The sequence below is a fragment of the Varanus komodoensis genome, unplaced genomic scaffold (genome assembly GCF_004798865.1).
Source record: "Varanus komodoensis strain SLA01 unplaced genomic scaffold, ASM479886v1 scaffold115, whole genome shotgun sequence".
In the NCBI taxonomy this organism is placed as follows: domain Eukaryota; kingdom Metazoa; phylum Chordata; class Lepidosauria; order Squamata; family Varanidae; genus Varanus; species Varanus komodoensis.
The window spans coordinates 697,039-717,957 of NW_025335330.1; the positions used below are offsets into that span (position 1 = coordinate 697,039).

At 53.1% G+C, this 20,919-nt stretch overlaps 1 protein-coding gene across 4 annotated transcripts in view; it reads right to left on the reverse strand.

Annotated features, from left to right (window-relative positions):
• ACAP2 (ArfGAP with coiled-coil, ankyrin repeat and PH domains 2) overlaps nt 1-20,919 on the reverse strand; it is a 48,489-nt gene that overhangs the window by 27,366 nt on the left and 204 nt on the right. Inside the window, exons 2-5 of one of the 4 annotated variants that reach the window (XM_044421145.1) lie at nt 20,208-20,272; nt 13,964-14,021; nt 3,477-3,596; nt 2,745-2,798 (exon numbers count right to left, since the gene is read on the reverse strand). In XM_044421145.1, the coding sequence (XP_044277080.1) occupies nt 2,745-2,798; nt 3,477-3,596; nt 13,964-14,021; nt 20,208-20,227 (252 nt within the window). In that variant the 5' untranslated portion in view covers nt 20,228-20,272. Of the gene's footprint in view, nt 1-2,744; nt 2,799-3,476; nt 3,597-6,433; nt 6,458-13,963; nt 14,022-20,199; nt 20,273-20,919 lie in introns of those variants that run through there. The other 3 variants (XM_044421146.1, XM_044421144.1, XM_044421147.1) reach the window with 3 other exon arrangements.

A 20,919-nucleotide genomic window follows, 5' to 3' on the forward strand; every position in this document is an offset into this window, starting at 1 on the left:
ACACACATTCTTCTCCCAAAGGAAGTTCTATAACTTTCTTGAGAAAGGGAAAGTACAACCCGATGGGGCAGGGTGGCAGCTCAAGATCAATAAGCAAACTGGCCAAGGATCATCCAATTGGGTTGAACGAGTTCAAATCTCCAGGATCCATGAACTCCATCCTAGTCAGAAAGGAGCTGGTGAAAGAATTCTCAAAACCACTCTATTAACTTTGAGAAATCATAGAGGACGGTGAAGTACCAGATGGCCGGAGAAGCGCTGATGCTGCCCCCATCTTCAAGAAAGCAAAAAGAAGAACTGAGAAGTCCAGACCAGTAAGTCTTGACTGACATCAGTTCTTGGAAAAATTCTGGAGCAGATTATAAAAGCATGCAGTCTAAAAACTCCAAGAAGCCAATATGGATTTCTTGCCCGATTTCACCTTGAGGTCCTTCTAGAGGGATCTCATGTCCCCCCTCAGCCTCCTCTTCTCAAGGCTGAACAAGCCCAGTTCTCTCAGTCCCTCCTCACAGGGCAGTGTTTCCAAACTCGGGATCATTTTTCTTGCCCTCCTCTGGTCTCTTTCGAACTTTTCTGTATTTTTCTTAAATCTTAGTGCCCAGAACTGGACACAGTATTCCAGATGAGGCTGGGCTAGTGAGGAGTAGAGGGAAACTACTGCTTCTCATGATTTGGAAGTAATACTTTTATTAACGTGCCCCAAAACAGCACCGAAGAGATGGAATGACCAGTGGGCCATCAAGTCCCACTTCTTGTTCAATGCAGGACCGCAAGGTAAAGCACTGCTGACAGAGGGCTCGCCAGCGGCATCCTGGACGCCGCCGGTGTGGGAGAGCCCACAGCCTTCCTAGGCCACTGGTTTCACTGCCGTCCTGCTCTAACAGTCGGGACATTTTCCCTGCTGTCTAGCTGAGACTGGCTTCCTGTAACTTGAGCCCGTTAGTCCATCCCCTGCGCTCTGGGATGACTGAGAAGAGATCCTGGCCATCTTCTGTATGGCAGCCTTTCAAGTATTTGAAAGTTGCTATCACATCTCCCCTCAGTCTTCTCTTCTCAAGGCTAAACATGCCGAGTTCTTTCGATCTCTCTTCACCGAAGTCTGTTTCCAGGCCACTGATCATCTTTGTTGCCCTTCTCTGAACTTTTCCAGTTTTCCTGCCTCTTTCTTAAAGTGTGGCACCCAGAACTGGACACAGTACTTCAGATGGGGCATGGCTAGTACCAAATAGAGGGGAACCAGTACCTCACATGATCTGGAAGTTCTTCTTCTATTAATGCAGCTCAATATAGCATTTGCCCCTTTTCGCAACCACATCACACCGTTGACCATATTGACTTCCACCTCACAACCGCTGCTATTCTGGCCCAGTTTCAGGCTGCAGGCTTGCGTGGCCCCAAGAGATCGCTAAGCTGGGTCCAGATTCACGTCTAAGGGCTTTATTGAAAAGACAAGCACACCAACCTGAAAAGCTGGCGTTTCAAAGGATTCAGCAAGCAAGAGGCTCCGATCAGCTGGAATGGATGGCAAGCGAAACCCCTTGCGGATGTTTGGTGTCCGAACAACCCCACCCACTGGGAAAGACTAGGCTTTACAGACTACTCACGGGAAAGGGACGGGCTGCTGCAGAGGGGCAGGGACTGAGCAGTGGGAAACCGCCTGTTTACCTCGTCAGCAAGCCCAAACCTCTACTATATGCCGCTCCCCATCGCGGTGCTGGCGTTGCACTGGGACTTAGGAGTTTCCCGTCCTCATTAGCCAGCCACGAGTCGTAACACCTGAGGCTTTCCACCAGGGTCAGGCAGCATCTCACAACCTGCGCCAGCTTAAGCCAGTTAACTAAGCACAGAGTGAGGCACGAGTCTGTTGGGCTAATCATTAACACCAAGCAGAAGTTCACTAATGGGTCTGATGCGGTGGGATCCCAAGCCAAACACAGCTGCATGTTTAGTGCTTTGGCCATCTTTCCCAGGGTCTTTGGCAAGCGACAAGAGGTAACTCTAGGACAGGGTTTCTGCCCATGCCGAATGAGGTCTAACACCTCCCAAGGCCAGAGAACCAGGCCGGATCTTTGCCGCTCAGGCCCAACGCGACCGCCCGCACTGCAGAGGTGCCTAAGGCCTCCCTCCAGCTCACAGGACGAGCTGGCACGGCAAGCCAAGTTGCGGAGCTCCAGATGCACAGCTGTCTTTTTCCAGGGGAGTAGCGGGAAAACCAGCAGGGGAAGAGGGGGCCCCTTCCTGGGCCAGCACAGCATAAACCCAGCCTGAGTGATTCTTCTGTGAGCAACAGAATCTGCCACGCAGCCTGCAAGGTAGCAGCTGCGCTACCAGCAGTCCCAGAGTGTTCCCTCTAACAGGCCACAATCTTATACACAGGGAGTCAATCCCGCTGCAGGAAGTATTCCTTCTGTGCCGACACATAGGATCGCCCTCCAAGCTAAGCCATGAGGAGGGCTGCAACATAAGGCAACCCTCGGATTTTGGCTACAGAGTCCGGGTGCAACGCAGGCTTTCCAGGTGGACGGCCAAAGCGGCAGGAGCCACGTTCCAGGAAGCCTGGCGCAACTGTGCCACACACATTCCATGGGGGCCTAAAGGGACATGGGTGCACACGGCAAGCCGTTCACTGCTGAGCCCCTTCGAATTCCTACAACTATCAGTGGGGAGACACGCAGGCACCCCGCGTCTTCTTCCCGACCCCTAAGGCAGGCAGGCCCATTGGCTGTGCGAAGTCTAACACTTACGGTGTGATAATTGATCATCTCTTGAAGGCTGTTGGAGAATTTTGTCAAGCTGTTCTGTAAGGAGAGAAAGAGAGGGAGGGGAAGAAAAAGCCACGGGGCCACCATGTTCCTTTCGTGGGCCTGTCAGGGGCCAGCCTCAGGCATCATGGCCCAGAATGGAGACTGCCGCCGCTGCCGCCACCGCCTCCTGCTGCGGCCAAAGTGGCCCTGAGTTTGCTTGGGGGACAAAATCCCTCTTCGCTGGCCTTTCCCAAAGGGTCAGCATAAATCACAGAAATGTTAACGATTTAACGTTGAAAGTGGAAGAACCAAGAATGTTTACCTTGGAGTCCCGGGCTCAGCCAAGGATTGGACCTGATGGCCTTACTGGCTCCTTCCCACTCTACTACTCTAAGATTTTATGGAGGGGCAGAGAAAGCTCAACGATGCGCTTGTGACGCTTCTGCACTGAAGCAAAAAGGACTCCGAGAAAAGCCCAGAAAGCTGCCTGCCAAGGACACCAGGAACCACGCAGAAGCTGGCTACCGGCAGTCCTCAGGCTGCCTCCTGTCTTCAGAAGGGTGCAGCCCGACTGCCAGCTGCCTGCTCAGAGGCCCCCTCTGCACCCATCGCTGCAGCCCGAGAGCCAACGGGTCCGGCTCTGCAGGGGGCAGCCACACGCACGAGCCGATGGGAAGCCTCCAGCCACTGCCCTTTCTGCAGCCCAGACCTCCTTTGCTGTCGGGCACTTACCTCCACCAGAGCATCCCTGCTGGAATACTGGGCAAGGTCCCGGATGCCATTCATGAACTGCTTGTTGGCCACACAGAAGGCCTTCCCCGTGTCAATCATAGCAATGCACAGCTTCACTAACTGAAAGGGAAATTAGCTCAGTTCAGTCTCTGCCCGCCCACTTCTGCAGGCTTACAACACGCACAGGGGTGGCTCTGGCCACTTCCAGGCTTCCTCACACACGAAGGGAGGGACCCGGAGTGAGATCGCAGGGAGGGACACCAGGGTGATGCAAGGCAAAGGAGAGAACGGGACGGAGGGCGCACTCGGGCCGGGTCACCTGGGACCCCTCCACGCCTCCCCTCAAGGGCAGGCCCACGTGCAGGCTGGCCGGCCGGGGCACGCTGGACGCGATCAGACCACGCACAGGGCCGCACCCTCGGAAGACCAATTTGGTGTGCACCATGCAGCCAGGGCCAGACAATCGCACCCACCCCACGGTCCATGCAGAACCACTGAGGCGGAGTCATTTCCAGAATCGTCTTGACTGACAATGCACAGCAATATGGATTTGAGTTTGTTTGTTTGTTTGTTTAAAGTTTTTGTATGCCGTCGGCTCACACAAATAAATAAATATAATACAAATACAAATAAAACCCGGAAACATCCTGGCTGCACAATTAAAACCTATAAATATTATACGTTGTTAAAATATTGTTTGAATAAAAAGGTCTTAGCCTGGCGCTGAAAAACAAGTAACGACGGCGCCAGGTGGACCTCTCTGGGGAGCGCATTCCATACGTGGGGCGCCACCGCAGAGAAGGCCCTCCTCCGGGTACTCTGCTTCCTGATGTCTCTCACGGAGGGCTCCCGGAGGAGGGCCTCTGCTGCCGATCTCAAGGGGCAGGAGGGCAAATATGGGAGCAGGCGTTCCTTCAACTATCCAGGTCCCAAGCCATTAAGGGCTTTGTAGGTGATAACTAGCCCCTTGAATTGAGCCCGGACTTTGATGGGGAGCAGTGAAGCTGGTAGAGGACTGGGGTTATGTGAGAGTAATGCCCAGTCCCTGTCAGCAACCTGGCTGCTCTGTTTTGCATCATCTGAAGTATCCGGACTGTCTTCAAGGGCAGCTCCACGTAGAGCACGTTACAGTAATCCAATCGGGAAGTAACCAATGCATGCGTCACTGTCGCTAGGCAGTCGTCCTCCAGGTAGGGACACAGCTGATGGATTAGCCGAAGCTGAAGGAAAGCGCTCCTCGCCACCGCAGTCACTTGAGCTTCCAGGGACAGCTCTGGGTCGAGCAGCACTCCCAAGCTGCGGACCCTGTCCTTTAGAGTGAGTGCAACCCCATTCAGGACAAGGTCCAAGTCACCTACCCCAGAGCCCAAGCCACCCACCAACAGGACCTCCATCTTGTCTGGACTGAGCTTCAGTTTATTGGTCCTCATCCAGCCCATTACCTCGGCCAGGCACCGGTTCAGTACAGCCACTGCCTCGCCTGGATTGGTGGAAAATGAGAGGTAGAGCTGGGTATCATCAGCGTACTGATGGTTCCGCAGCCCACACCTCCTGATGACCTCTCCCAGCGGTTTCATGTAGATGTTGAATAGCAAGGGGGACAAAATAGACCCCTGTGGTGCTCCATGGCATAGCTGCCATGGTGCAGAGGTAAAGTCCCCCAACACCACCTTCTGGAATCGGCCGTCAAGGTAGGAGCGGAACCACTGCCAAGCAGTGCCTCCTACTCCCAGTCCCGCCAGCCTATCCAGAAGAATACCATGGTTGATGGTATCGAAAGCCGCTGAGAGGTCCGGGAGGACCAACAGGGACGCACTCCCCCGTCTCTCTCCCTGCACAGGTCATCATACAGGGCGACCAAGGCAGATTCAGTACCATACCCGGGTCTGAAGCCGGATTGAAATGGGTCCAGATAATCAGTCTCATCCAAGAGAGCTTGGAGTTGTCCCGCCACCACCTGTTCCAACACCTTGCCCAAGAATGGGATGTTGGCCATTGGTCTATAATTGGCGGCCATCTCTGGATCCAGGGACGCCTTCTTTAGGACCAAGCCTAACCATTGCCTCCTTTAGAGAGGTGTTGATGACCTCCAGGATCTAGGCACCAATCCCGTGTTTGACAGTAGCCACGATGGGCAAGGGTCAAGTAAACAGGTGGTGGGACGTACTTGTCCAAGCACCTTGTCCACATCATCAGGCTGCAATAACTGAAACTCATCCAACAATATGTGACCAGACGGTAACATTGGCACCTCCCCTACGGAATCTGAGTCACTGGTGGAGTCCAGCTTGTGCTGAATCTGAGAGATGTTCTCCTTGAAGTGCTGGGCAAAGTTGTCACAGCGGGTTATCGAGAGTGGTACAGGATCTTTCTTAGGGCCTGGATGTACCAGCCCCTGTACCACCCGAAAAAGCTCCGCTGGACGGCACTGTGAGGAGGCAATGGAAGTGGAGAAGAATTTCTTCTTTGCTGTCCTCACCGCCACAGCATAAGCTTGATAATGTTGTGAGCCGCCCCGAGGCTTTGTTGTGATGGGGGCGGCATAAAAATATTTTAAATAAATAAATAAAGAGCTCTTAAGTGTGTTCGGTCAGATGCATCCTGAGATTTCCTCCACCTACGCTCCAGCCATCTCCCAACCCGCTTCATCGACCATAATTCAGGTGTATACCAAGGGGATGAACAGGCTCTGCCAGGCAGGAGAGGACGCTTAGCAGCAATCGTGTCAATAACTCTGGCCATTTCCCAATTCCATAGTTCACCAGAGCATCAACAGGAGTGCCAGCTTTATCAACCGGAAACTCCCCCAGAGCTTTCAGGAATCCATCCAGATCCATCCAGCTCCGAGGGTGGACCAAGACAAAAGGGTTTGCACCCTTACAGAGGGAAGGGCCGCCATCGAGCTCGAATCTCACGAGGAAGTGGTCTGACAGGGGAGTCAAACGTAAATTGCTCACCCTCAGATCACCCTCTTCCTGCCCCGTCGAGAAAACCAGGTCCAGTGTGGGTCCACGTTCATGGGTCAGGCCAATGACATGTTGAGACAGCCCCATGGCCGTCATGGAGGCCATGAAGTACTGAGCCGCCCTGGTCAGAACAGTCTCGGCATGGAGATTGAAGTCCCCCAGAATCAGCATCCTGGGAATCTTTAACACCAGGCAGGGAGTCTGATGGGCAGAAGGGTGCAAGGTACACCAGCAGAATCCCCAATCTGTCTTGGTCGCCCAGTGCCAGGTAGAGGCACTCTAGGTCTCGAGAGAACAGGAAGCCCTGCAAGGAATAATGAAGCCCGATGAACTAAAGCGACCCCCCCTCCCCTTCCCTCCCCTCCCCTCCGGGCATGGTCGGTGCTGGACCAGATACCCCGGCGGGCACAGTTGAGAGAGGGACACATCCCCCCACCCAGGTCTCTATGATGCAAGCCAGGTCGGCCCCCTCATCCACAATTAGGTCGTGGATGAGGATGTTTTATTATGGACCGACCTGGCATTAAGTAACAGCACCGTCAGGCCCGCGGGGCGGTTGATAAGCATACCCGGAACCTTCCGGCTGGGGGAAAACCAGAACGAGGAACAGGTGTCAACCATCTGTCCCTCCTTCTATACCAACACGTTAAACCCCCAACGCCATAACGACCACTGCCCATGACCACCCCAACGGCGGCACCCACGCGCTCCCCAGGCAACCCCACGGAAGCAGCCAGGTGTGAATCCATTAAAATATACAAAGTAAAATCAAGATTAAAATACAGTTAAAACAATAAAAGCCCGCAACCACCCGACTACTGAGGCCCACCCGACAGCGTCTATGGCCAGCCCAGGCCCCGCACGGTGAAGACGCCCTTCGGCCGCTGGCCCCGGGCGGCGAGTTAAAGGCCGCGGCCCCACCCCCAGTCCGGTGCAGCTGCCACCCGTGCCGGGGGGGGGGGGGGGCAGGGGCAGGGCCCGCGGAGCACTGCCGGCAGGGATGGGCGGAAAGGAAAGAGGAGGAGAGGTGCCTCCCGCCTTCGCTACAAACGGGAAAGGCCGTGCGTGAGGGTCCGGAGGGACGCCCCCACGCCTTCGCTGGCAGCCCAACCGCACGAGCGAGGGGACACTGCTGGGCAGAGCGACTGGGGAGCCGACACAGAAGCCGAGGGTGGCGGAGGAAGTGCGGAAGTGGCGGTCCCCTTGGACTCGTCTTCTCAGGCCGGGCCCCAGGAGCTCCGCCACATCCCCACGCCCCTCATCAGAGCAAGGCTCCTCAGCTGCCCACAGGGAAAATGAGCTCAGCACCATTTCCGTGGTGGCAACAGGGGCCAGCGGCACGCCTAGGTTTTCCTCAGAAGGCTGCTCACCCACCTGCACGCGCAGATCGAGCCCTTCTCGATCAGCCAGACACGCCTTCGCCAGTGCCTCGCTCTTCCCACATGGTTCCACTTTCAACCCCTCTCTGTCATCAGCAATGTGGGTCTAGCTCAAAGCTGCCAGCATCTTAATCCCGGCTGGCGTCTGCCTTAAGGTGCTCTTTTACGGGGGCCCAAGCAGAGGTCCACGAGACGTGCAGATGCAGCTCAGCCCCCGCCCTTCACGCAAGAGGCTGCAGGTCTGAGCAACGGCGTCTCCTGCTAGGACTAGACAAACGGCTTCCCGGGCCCCGGAGGGGGGGCCGCGGCTGCCACCTGTGCGGACAACACCGGCCCGGATGGACTGAGGAGACTCCGACCGTCCAAGGCAAAGTCTGATGTGCTCCTGCGCCACTGAGCCGCTTGCTTCCAGAGGGCCCAGTGCAACTCCAGGAAACCCTTCATGGGGCCGCACTGGCAGCCCGAAAGCAAAAGGGGACAAGGGCAGAGCTATCCAAAGGCCATCGTGCTTCAGTGAGGGTGTCTCCGAAACACCTGCAGACACCCCAGCACTCACGGGGCTGGGATGTCAAGCTGGATTTCCCAGGCAGAGGGAGTCCACCATGCTGAGAAATGGCGGGCGGTGGGGGGGGGGCACACCACCCTCCAAGGACCTTCTGGAGGAGCAGCAGAGCCCTCGGCGGGCGGGAGATCGGCCTTTCCTCCGACAGATTCCCACCGGGGGGTGGGGGCAGGGGTTCTTGCTCCCCGAACAAGCTCCTGTGAGCGGAAAAGCCCCCTGCTGAGAAACGGCTGGGGTGGGGGTGACTCCACCCCCCGTGACAACAGGGTTCTTGGCAAGCGGTGGACACCCTCCATGATCCTCCAGGTGAAATTCAACAGGGGCCTGTTCTCCCCAAATTTATCCAAGCCAAACCTCCGGATGACCTCTCCCGGTGGGGTCATGTGGATCGTGACAGCAGTATCTGTGAGGGATACAACAGAACCCGGCAGGAGCGCATGGCGCAACTGCCACGGTGCAGAGCCACGATGCCCCGGTCATGCCCCCTGGAATCAACTGGCCAGCCAGGTAGGAGCGGGGCCACCACCAAGCAGTGCCTCCTCCTGAGCGGCCTGTGCAGAAGGCGGCCAGGGCCACTGGCATCAACAGCCGACGAGCGGCCAAGGAGGACTAGCAGGGATGCACTCCCTTTCGATCTCCTGGCAAGGGCCCTCCCACAGGACCAGCAAGGCAGTCTCCACCCCAAAACCGAGCCTGACGCCAGACTGAAAGCAGTCGAGAGGGTCGGTTTCCTCCAAGAGTGCCCGGAGCTCCCGGGCCGCTACCTGCTTGAGCACCTTGCCCCCAAAAGTGACGCTAGCCACTGGTCTGCGGTTGGTGACATCCTCTGGGTCCAGGTTCTCCTCCTTCAAGAAAGGCTTGATCACTGCCTCCTTCAAAGGAGAAGGCACCCGAATCCAAACCCGAACCCTGTACCTGTGACACCCATTCCTGTGCCCCAAGTGCAGGCCTCTGCACTGACCCACACTGAATGCCATCCTGCTGTCCCCCGCCCACTTCCACGGCCTGTCCGCATCCATCTGGATCACCTGCTCCTCGGTTGTGGCCACTTTGCTGTCACCTGCGATATGAGTCAGCAGACTGGCTGTCCGCTCCTCCAGGCCACTGATAAAAAGGCTGAACAGAACTGGCCCCAGGAATGAGCCCAGGGGAACTCTGCTTGCCACCGGCTGCCATCCCAATGATTCCCCACTGATAGCCACCCTCTGCTTGCGGTTCGTCAACTGTGCCCTAATCCACTGGACCGTTCATCGATCTATCCCAAAGGTCAACAATTTCTCCACCAGGATATCATGTGGCACTTTGTCAAAGGCCTTGCTGCAGTCTAGTCAAACCACATCCACCACATCCCCTCCCTCAAGCCACCTCAAGACCTTATCATAGAATTGCATAACATTCATCTGGCAGGATCTATTTTTTCCAGAATCCGTGCTGCATGGCCACCAACCTCCCACCCGCTATGTAGGGTTTCTAGAGCTTTCCCTATTATGAGCCTTTCCATAGAAACATAGAAACAGAGCAAGTCAGAAGGGGCCTCCCGGGCCATCTAGTCTGACCCCCGGCTCCAGCCGGCTCCGCTCACGGCATGCCCACCATGTGGACGTCCAGCCTATCCTTGAACACCCTCCCTGATGGGGCCTCAACCACCTCCCGGGGAAGCCCATTCCACATCATCTTTCCCAGAATGGACGTGAGGCTAACTGGCCTGCAGTTCCCCATATCCCCTCTACTACCCCTTTTTGAAGATTGAAACCTTTGATGCCACCCTCCAACCCTACAGAACTTTCCCCAAGATTTTCTACATGCACAATTTAACTGTCTAATGATTATTCTCCAACTGTATATGACTTTGAAAAGTTACAAAATATTCCTAATTCATCTCTTGTTATATTACACTTTTCCCATTTCCATCCCTAACCATCCCAAATGAATTTTTAAATTTTCTTTTGTTGTGTAGAATTGGCCAACAAAAGAAATCCTGAGATCTTATTACTCAATTCAAAATAACCCTTCTTCAAATATATTAAATTTCGCTGCATTTAACTTCTACATTTTCTATTTCCTTTCTTTTAGCTGCATTTCTACCTGTATTTTAAAGCTCTCTTTTGTATATATTTCTTCTCTAGTTTATTTCCCTTTCCAAATTTTCCACCTGTTTACTCTTTTTTATTTTTAATATAGATACCTCTTTAATACTTATCCCTCTTGTAACTGCCTGCATTGTATCCCATACTAAACCTTAAAGCTATACTAGCTTTTTATTGTTAATTTCCCAAATTTCCTTTAACTCTTTCTCCATTTTATTTACTATATCCCTAGATTGTAATATATTTGCATCCACCCTCCATCTTTTACTCTCCTTATAATCTTTTACTTTTCCTTATAATGAATTTCAGGTTTTAATTCTAAAATCCTTATTTATCAAAGCAAGATCTGTCACTTTTATAACACCTATGTTTGATTCACAGACTCTACTAAACAAATCTTTAGAAACAAATATATAATCTAATCTGGAACAGGATTTGTGAACTGAGGAATAGAAAGTAAACCTTTTTTCATTCCCATTTAACTCTCTCCGTAATCTTTCAATCCATTTTCATTTACCAATTTACTCAATAATGTAATATTATGCTTTCCCCCCTTTAATAGGATTTTGCTTGTCTCTTGTTTTATTTATTACCTTGTTGAAATCTCCAGTCAATATTATATATCTTTATTATTTTTTTTTCTTTTAAAACCTTTTTAGGACAAACATTTGATTTTCATTTGGCCTATAAATATTAATTAATACAGAGTCTTTCCCCCTTATTTCACCCTGTAATATTAAGTATCTTCCTCTTTCATCTTTCTTTACTTTATTTACCTTAAACTCAGCTTTCTTAAAGATAATAATTGCTACTCCCCTTCAAAGGCTTTTTCAACCATGTTGCTTTAAGTTCATTTACCCCTTCCTTTTTCTGATGTCTCTCCTGTAAAAATACACAAACTGCTTTTTCTTTATTTATCGTCACTTCAATTTATTTCCTTTTAATTACACTCCCTTGACCTTTAACATTCAAAAATACTGATCTCAGTTATAACCATATCCGCTTGAAAACATGTACCTTATTTGGTCCCTATATATAAAGAGAAAAGACAGTCTTCCTCCACGACAGCCCCCCAACTTCTCTTTACCCCCACACATATTTATTTGTGTTGTAAGCCGCCCTGAGGCTTCGGCAAGGGGCAGCATAGAAATGTTCTAATAATAATAATTTATTTTATTTATTTATATTGTGATTTATACCCTGCCTTTTTCCTACAAAGGGCTCAAGGCAGCTTACATCTCCTCCTCCATCTTATCCTCACAACAACAACCCTGTGAGGTAGGTTGGGCTGAGAGTCTGTGACTGGCCCAAAGTTGGCTCCATGGCTGAGCGGGGACTCGAACCCAGATCGCCTGAGTCCCAGCCCCATGCTCCTAACCACTACGCCACACTGGCTCTCTGTTTAGTATCTCTTCCCCTTCCCCCATCTCTGTATTCCCCCCCTCTTATTTTATGTCACGGTCTTATATCGATACTGGAAGAGGTCGTGCATCCGCTGGGGCTGCAGGAGCTCACACGGAAAGGAGAGCGGGGCATGTGCTTCCTGGGAAGCCGCCTGTGACCGGTTACACCAAGCACGGCAGACAACAGCTTCTGTAGCAGCCCAGGCTTTGACACCCTGTTCGTCAGCCTCGGTTCTCGAAACGGCTCGGGCTGGCTTCCAAAAATGGCCTGCGAGGGTTTGGTGCCGCTTCAGCAGGCTGAGACATGCTGCACCGAGGACGGACGGACGGACGGACGGACGGACACTCAAAGAGTCGCAGCACACGCAAGCAGCTTTCTGCAAAGACAATCCCTGGCTGGGGCTGCTGCACCATGTGAACCGCACCAGAGGGGTTTATTGGAAGGTTAAACAACCCTGGAATAAACTCTGGTCTGGAAGGATACGTCAAACTCTGAGGTAAGTCAAGTCTAGTTCTGCACCTACGAAATCCATCCGTGTTTTAATTATGGAGAGTATTAGCTATTGGGTGGATCAGAAATGCAGCAAATAACGGTGCAGAAAGATGTTGATCCAAAAGGTGTAGAGAATGAGACAGGTCACAGGCCAGCGCCTTTTCAGGGCGGTCCTTCGGCAGTCACTTCCGTGCCCGTGTAGTGTTTTGTGGGAGAAGAGCGCCTGAAACCCTTCCCAGCCCAGGGCCAGCCTTAGACTCCTCTGGCACAGGCGTCTGAGATGCCGCCGTCCTGCAGAGAGCCCACGGGAGAAACTCGCCCCAGGCAGAACGAGGCCAGAGGTGGGGAAATGGGCCGTGGGAACGTCATGGTGAGGGCAGCGGGCTGCGTGCCCCAAAGGCTCCCGTGCAAACAGCAGCCCTGCACAGCACCACTCACCACAGAGGCGGCAGGGTTGTGGAGCGGGGGCGCGGAGTCCTGCCAGGGGCTGCTCCTGCAGAAACATTTCGCAGGCGTTTCAACCAGTAAAGCAGCATTCCAACTTGAGTAGATGTCCAGGAATATGGGAGTACGAGGGCTTCTAAGCCAAGTCAGGAGGATTTCTGATCCCAAAAGACAGGTTTCACCTCAAATCATTTTATTTATATATTGTATTTATATTCCACCTTTTTTCCTTTCAAGGAACTCCAGGCAGCTTACATAATCCTCCTACTTTCAATTTTATCTTCACAACAGCAACCCTGTGAGGTAGGTTGGCTGAAAGTCACCCAGTAAGTTCCACACCTGAGTGGGGACTAGAATCTGGACCTTGCGGGTCCCCAGTCCAACACTCTAACCACTAGGTCACACCAGCTCTCAATTAGCACTGCTTCGGCTTTCCAAAATCTCTTGCCATTGTGCTATCAATTTACATTTTAAGATGGGAGTCAAGTCATTCAGTAGAATCCCTGCATGTCTTGTGACAAGCCGCTCTGCCATTCGGGCAAGCCAGGGCATTCATCACGCTTAATTCCAACGGACTACAAAGCACCAAAATGATCATCCCACAGACAGGCCCTCTCAGTAGAAAAAGACAGCAGAAAGCAACAAGGTGCGTGGTCCACCTGAGGAGGTGTGGTTAGCAAGAAACGGCAGAGGGCGCAGAACGCTGGTCTGGCAGGTTGAGGCAGTAAATAGAGGCCTACAAGTCATCTAGCCGTAAGCACAGGTCATCCTCGGTAGGCTTTCTTTAATATTGCCATTATTGCCATTAGATTTATCTCCTGCCCTTTTCCTTTTTGAAGACCTCAAGGTGGCCTACATTCTCTGCCACCTCCTGCTCTCCGTCTTCTCCCCACAGTGACAACCCTGTGAGCCCTGTTGGGCTAAGAGTCGGTGACTGGCCCAAAGTCACCCAGTTGGCTCCATGGCTGAGCGGGGAGTAGAACCGGTTTGCCCGAGTCCCAGACCGGCACCCTTAACCCCCACACCACACCGGCTCTCTAATGGCTTCCTTGCCATCAAGTGCCGCTCCCACAAGGACTTGGGGCTTTTGGCCTTCTGAAGGGCTCCTCTGAACATTGCAAGAAGAGATGTGCTGAGCTTTACGCCCACTTACCTTATCGAGTTTCAGCTCCAGTTCTGTCACATCCCCTTCTACATCTTCCAAAGCAGCCCTACAAGGGGAAGCACACAGAGGAGTGAAACCTCACACAATCCACACACACTGTCCTCAATGAGAAGATTGCCAGTTGTTAGCCATGCACAAACTCAACACAGAACAGTTCTTTCAGGCTCAGAACGGCTTGCCATGGACCTCTGTGGAACATCATGAAACCCACACACAGAAGAGGTGTTCCATACAGGCTGGATGCATGAAATTTAGGGGGTAAAGGACTGTAGAAATTGGACACCCTTACTTTTGTAAAACTTTGACATATTTCTTGAATTCCCAGTAATTTCAATATAACTTGCTTTCACACTGAATAATGTTAGAACCATACCCTCTTTGTGCATTATTATCAAGAAGCAAAAGACAACATAAACAGCACGGCCATAGCAATGACCCAGGGCCACCTCCATCTCCAAAAAGACACCAAACCAGGCTTCTGAGTGTCCGCCTGCAAACAAGCATGATGGTTCCACTAAGCCGACACTTTCCACGGTCATGCCAAAGTTCTGCGTGAAAAATTGCCACCCTGGCGCCATATAACCTACTGGGCAAAGTCTGGCAGACGGTGCAGATTTTCTCACCCTGCCTGCCTTTCCCAGGTTACACCTCTTGGACGCGCTGAAGATGCGCTTCCTCACTCCGCTGTGGATGCGCAGGAGCCACAGGCGCAGGAGCCCTCCCGGGCCCTTCCCACACAACGGCCCCACCCACCCGGCGCAGGATCCCCATCCAACCGCAGCCACCAGAGCACGTCGCAGGGCCACTCCCACACCAGGCAGCCGGGCCGAAAAGAGGCCCATGCTGCTCAGAAAAGCAGGCGGATGTCCTTTCCTTTCTGAGCAAAAGCGAAGGGGACATTTAGGTCATCACTGCAAAGAGTCACCTCTTTACGTGGGAGGGACAATGGCTGTCCCCACCTTGCCAAAAGCTTGGGCCCTTGGCTACTGAGGGGCCGAGCACCGGCACACAGTTCAACACCTGCAACTGTCCTAAAAGCCTCCCAGAGCGACGGACAGCAGGGACCAGGCTGCCTGCGGTTACCGCGCCGCAGCAAGTGCTGGAAGCATCGCCTGACCTCCTCCCGCGAGCCATTCTTCCCCGCTGCCCTGCTGCAGGTGCCGCAAGGGGCCGGGGTTTCGGGGGCCGAGGGACCTCTTCCCTGGCAAGCTGCAGGCAGCGGGTTTAGTGAACAGAGAGCCAAGCTCGCCCACCACAGTCTGTAGTCACAAGAGAGCCCCTTCCTACATTGCTTGTGGTGTGGCTGCAGACAGCAGTTCGCCTTGCTTTGCAAAGGCATTTCCTTTAAGATCACACTTCTCAAAAAGGTCACTCTCAGACTGAAAGATTTCAACATTGTGCAACAGGAACAGGCCGCGCCGCCAGCCTCACAAGCGAGGTGCAGCGAGGGGCGGCCAAAGCACAGAGCCTTTCGCCCCACGGGATGAGAGGCTACGAGGAATCACTGAGTCGCTGCCTTTGGGGTGGGATCCTACGCCTGCCAAGGCTGACACTGAGGAGGTTCCCAGCTGACTCACTAACTGGCTGGAAGCCCATGTGGAAAGGGGTGGCCTGGCCCCGCCGGGCTCCTGATGGCATCTGAGCGCAGGGCCAACTCTGCGTGATCACAGCCTTGCCGGGTGCCATACATGGAATGAACCCTTACAAAGAGCTTTGGGGTGCTATGCGGACCAAGCTTTTCAAATCACGGGCACCAGGAGCAGCTCAGCAGCACGGCTGATCTCGCCAAAGGCGAGCAACGCCACTTCTCCCCCATGAGAGCAGAAAGCGGCCGGAGACCAGCACGCCAAGGGCAATGCTGGCTTGTTCCTCGCGGAACTGTGATACGGCAGAGCGCCTGCCTGGAGGCGCACCAAACGCCTGCTTGCCACGTCTCAGCACAGCCCTGGGGCTGCTCTCCACTATCAGCAGGCTCTGCGCGAATGGGACTCTGAACACCCCACTGGCGCAGCAGGTCGAGGGCAGAGCTGTGGCCCTCTGCCCAGGCATCCCGGGTGCGATGACCATTTCACCGGCGGGGGTGGGGGAGATGGTAGGGTGCAGCGGTTTCTCACAGTGCCAGGCAAAATCAGACGTCCCCACAAACACTTTCCATCACTAAGACATGGCTGCTCGCAAGCATGCAGCAACCACAGCTGGCAGAACCCTGGTGTAAGAATTCTGACTGGATGTGGGCTACCGGACTGGATGAGGGAGGAAGCCCCCCTCTTGCTTGCCTAGCCTCTTCTTCAGGCACAGAGCATGGCTGCTTGACTTACTTTCCCGGAGAACAAAAAGAAGCCGCACCCACTGCTAAAGAACAGAGGCAAACCAAGAACCGCCAGCCTCCTCCGCTTGGCTCTGAGGAACCCGAGGGCTGCTTTTTATGCAGCAAAATCAAGTGCGCCCAGGACCTGACACCTGAAATCCTTCTGACACTTACTTACTTACTTATTTAAAACATTTCTATGCTGCCCCCATCGCAACAAAGCCTCGGGGTGGCTCACAACAAAACTTGGACCACAAAACAAGAAATCTCCTGAAGCTGTTACAGGAGCCAAATGGATTTCAAATGCTCTGCATTCAATTTTAAAAGGGCCACAGAATCTGAAAGAAAATTCAGTTGCGCTACAATGATAAAAACAAGCACACACTGGCCACACTGTGAAAGAGGGATAGAGGGAGAGAGAGCCATCCTGCGCTCACACAAAATCAAGCAAATGCAGAAATCAGCAGTAGCTCAGCGCAGCGCTATTAGAGGGAACAGGCAGAATCTCAAGTCAGGACACAAGCAAAACTGAAGGGGCTGAAGATGCAAGTCCCTCTTGTGCTCCATTAAAGAACTCAGGCGAGAGGATGCTTATTATTTAGCATATTTCTCACCCATTTTTCCCTCAAGAGACTGAAAAAACTTTACACTCATTGCTCCTGCTGAAAATTCACCACCAAAACTAACCATCTCCCAAGAGCTGTGCTGGATCCAACCGAACGTCTACTTCAGCGGTGGCGAACCTGTGGCACGTGTGGCACAGCGGGCACGCAGAGCCCTCTCTGCCAGCACCTGAGCCAAGTTGCCCCAGCATCGCCCCAGCAGCCGAGCCTCGGATAACAGCGCACACAGGGGCCACGCGCATGAACGAAGACGTGGTCCGAGCTTTCGCATGGCCGGTCAATGCGCTGCCAAGGAGATACATATATTTGCTTGGACTGGCTGTGAGGCGTTTTTTCTAAATTAAAACCTTAGTATTCAGGTTTTATTGCAGTGTTGGCACTTTGCGATAAATGTGTTCTGGGTTGCAGTCTGGGCACTCGGTCTCTAAAAGATTCACCATCGCTGGGTTAAGGTTAGGAAAACGGGGCATCCTGGCATGATTTTGATGGTTGGAATGTGTTTAGAATGGGCAGAAATGATGTGCTGTGCAGAAAAATCTACTCAAGGAGGGCCTTTTCAAAATCGCCCCTTTTAATGGAACTATACCCCTCTATTTGGGTTAGGGGTGTGCATCAGGGTAGGGTTAGGAAAACGAGGTGTCCTGGAATGATTTTGATGGTTGGAATGTGTTTAGAATGGGCAGAAATGATGAGCTGTGCAGAAAAGGCTATTCAACGAAGGCCTTTTCAAAATTGCCCTATTTTGAATGGAACTTAAGCCCTATACTAGGGTTAGGGGTTTGACCCAGGGTAGGGTTAGGGTTAGAAAAATGAGGTGTCCTGGCATGATTTTGATGGTTGGAATGTGTTTAGAATGGGCAGAAATGATGAGCAGTGCAGAAAAAGCTAATCAAGGAGGGCTTTTTCAAATTTGCCCTCTTTTCAATGGAACTTTTGCCCTCTGTTAGGGTTAGGGGTGTGCGCCAGGTTAGGGTTAGGAAAACGAGGTGTCCTGGCATGAATCTGATGGTTGGAATGTGTTCAGCATGGGCAGAAATGATGAGCAGTGCAGAAAAAGCTACTCTGGGAAGGCTTTTTCAAATTTGCCCTCTTTTCAATGGAACTTTTGCCCTCTGTTAGGGTTAGCGGTGTGCACCAGGTTAGGGCAGTGGTGGTGAACCTATGGCACACTTCCCACAGTGGGCACACAGAGCCCTCTCCATCCACATGAGCCAAGTCGCCCCAGCATCGCCCCAGCAGCCAAGCATTGGATAGCAGCGCACACAGGGGCCATGCGCATACTCGGAAAGGAGTAGCGGCACCAGGCGATGACGTCACGAGCCACAACTCATTAGCCATCCCTCGTCCGAGCTTTCGCATGTCTGGTCAGTGTGCTGCCAAGGATATATACATATATTTGCTTGCACTGGCTATAAGGTGTTTTTTCTAAACTAAAACCTGTTTTCAGGTTTTATTGTCGTGTTGGCACTTTGCAATAAATAAGTGGGTTTTGGGTCGCAGTCTGGGCACTCGGTCTCTAAAAGGTTCGCCATCACTGCTCTACTTGGTTCAGCATTCTGGGCCTGCCTGGATTCCACCACTCTATCTGTGACCATGGGGTTTTGCCCAATGTGCATCTTTTTACATTTGCTTCCATGTTTGACATTTTGGTGCCCATTCTCCCAGTTTGGAGAGATCCTTCTTGCACGCCTCACAATCTACTTTTGTTTGCAATGCCCTCATTAATTTAGTCCTATCAGTAAACTTGGCCACTCCACATGTAATTCTAGATTTTTTTATTTTAAAAAGCACATTAAAATATATATCAATATATTAAAATATAGTAAAATAATTCCATTATGTGAATTCCTCTACCACCTGCCTTGGAAGCCCATTCCATATCTGAGGGGTTCTAACTGTCAGGAAGTACGTCCTGACATCCCACCCGAAGCCAGGTTCCTTGAGCTTTGCCCCATTGGAAGGCATCCTGCAGGGAAGAACAGGTGAGATACATGAGTGGATGCAGAAAATACTCAAAACTGACTTTCTAATGAAGAACAAAGTACTTCCTGCCGGTCAGGATATGGAGTGGGCTTTCACAGGGGTGGGATGAAGGCCCCATCAGTGAGGGCATCTAAGGAAAGCTTGGACAACCACATGCTGGATATTACATGAGTGGAGCTGGCTGGAGCCGGGGGGGGGGGGGTCAGACCACATGGCCCGGGGGCCCCTTCTGTCTGGCCATCCTTTAGTTTCTAATTAGGTGTTTAGTGACAGGCCACACCCACCCTGACAACCTTTCTGGGAGGGCACTCAAATGCACCCGTTAGCCAAAGAGGCCAGGGACCCAGCCTCTAATTGGAGCTGAGCAGCTTTTTCAGAGCCTGAAGCTGGGCGTCCCTGGCGTGGGACCCCTTGAGTTGCCCCTCCTTGTGGGTGGTGTGCTTCGGCGGCAAATACGCCTCTTCCCTCCCCAAGGAAGTCTCCCAGGACTCGGTTCAACCAGGGACCTGACACTCAATGCCTGCATGCCATTTCCTGGATCCCTTTCTTAAGGCAGGCATCACACTGGCCACGGAGCAGGCACAGTGGCACCTAGAGGAGCAGGGAAGATGCAGAAGCGGATGGGGGGCTGCGCACACATGTTGCATTGTTTCTGGGTGAGACTAAATACACGAAGAACAAGCTAATACTAGATATTGCAATCTCTTCCTTCTCTTTATTATTTGTTCTGATAGTACCTGCTTTCCCACGGAGGGGCTGTGTGGTGCAGCAATGAGAGTGCTCAATGGGGACCTGGGAGGCCATGTTCTAGTCCCTACTCTGCCATGGTGACTTTGAAACAGTAGACTCCCGACTTAACCTACCCCACAGGGTTGTTGTTGTGAGGATAACCCTGAGAGGAGGAGGAGGAGCCCTATATGGGAACTCTGCTGCTTTGCACTTCTAGACAATGGCATTCCACGTGTTCTCAAGGTTAGGCTGAAAGCAGCTTTGTAACTATACTGGGGCAGTGGAGATCACCTGAGACGGAAACTAGATAGGTGGATCCACAAAAGTTTAAGAACCCCCTCGCCCCATTCATGAACTCTGGTGCCTCTCCTTAAAAAAAAAAAAAGATTAACACAGAGTACAGGGTTAGATGTTTGTGCTGTTCACACAATTAGTTGCCATTAATTTGCCTTGTGCCATAGTCCTTCTGGGACAATACTGGAAAGGATTTAGTAGACATTATGAGTGCATTCACGAGTCAGACAGTAAAGAGACGCAGCTGGCAGGTTAGCCTGCAAAATGCAGCGCTGTCCAGGTCTCACAGGGTCACCTGGCTTCTCCTCGGCCCATTTCCACGCAGCTACACTGCAGTTCAGAAAGCGGACCATCCCCGCCCTGCAACGACAACGGAACTCACATGACCGGGCTACTGCGGCTACGCGGTTTCTTCACATGTAATTGACACCCCAAGGCACTGCCTTGCCGGGCAGCGCCGAGCCACTCGCGGCCAGGCCAAGGGGTCCCGCTTCAGGCCGTGCAGCCTGGAGGGCTAACGTTCTCTGCAGCGAGTCCCCAAGCTCCGAGCCCAGCGGCGGGTCCGGGGCCCTGCGAGGCTCCGGCGTCTCTCCGGCCCACCGAGCTGCCTGCCAGCGGGACGGGATGCGCAGCACGCCGAGGCCGCGCTTCTTGCCGGACGAGCCCCGCGGGGCCCTCCCTGCTCCGACCTGGACACTTCGCATCCGTCACTTGCAGGCGGCGGCGGCAGCGGCGGGAGGCCTGCTCTCGCGTTGCCTCGCTGGCCTTTATCCGGAGGAAGCGGGGAGGCTGCGCCCGGTCCGGCCCTCTGGCAGAGAGTCACGGCTCCCCCGGCGAGAGGCCCGCGCGGCCGAGCGACGGGAGGAGCCCCTCCGCAGGCCAGACGTCGGGGGAGGCTCGGCCCGGGGCCCCGCGCAGGCAGCCCGGGCGCCCCAGGCGCGAGTGCGCGGCCCGTCTCCCGGCCGGCGCGGGCGGCAGCGCGGAGCGAGGCGCCGGGAGAGCCGCCC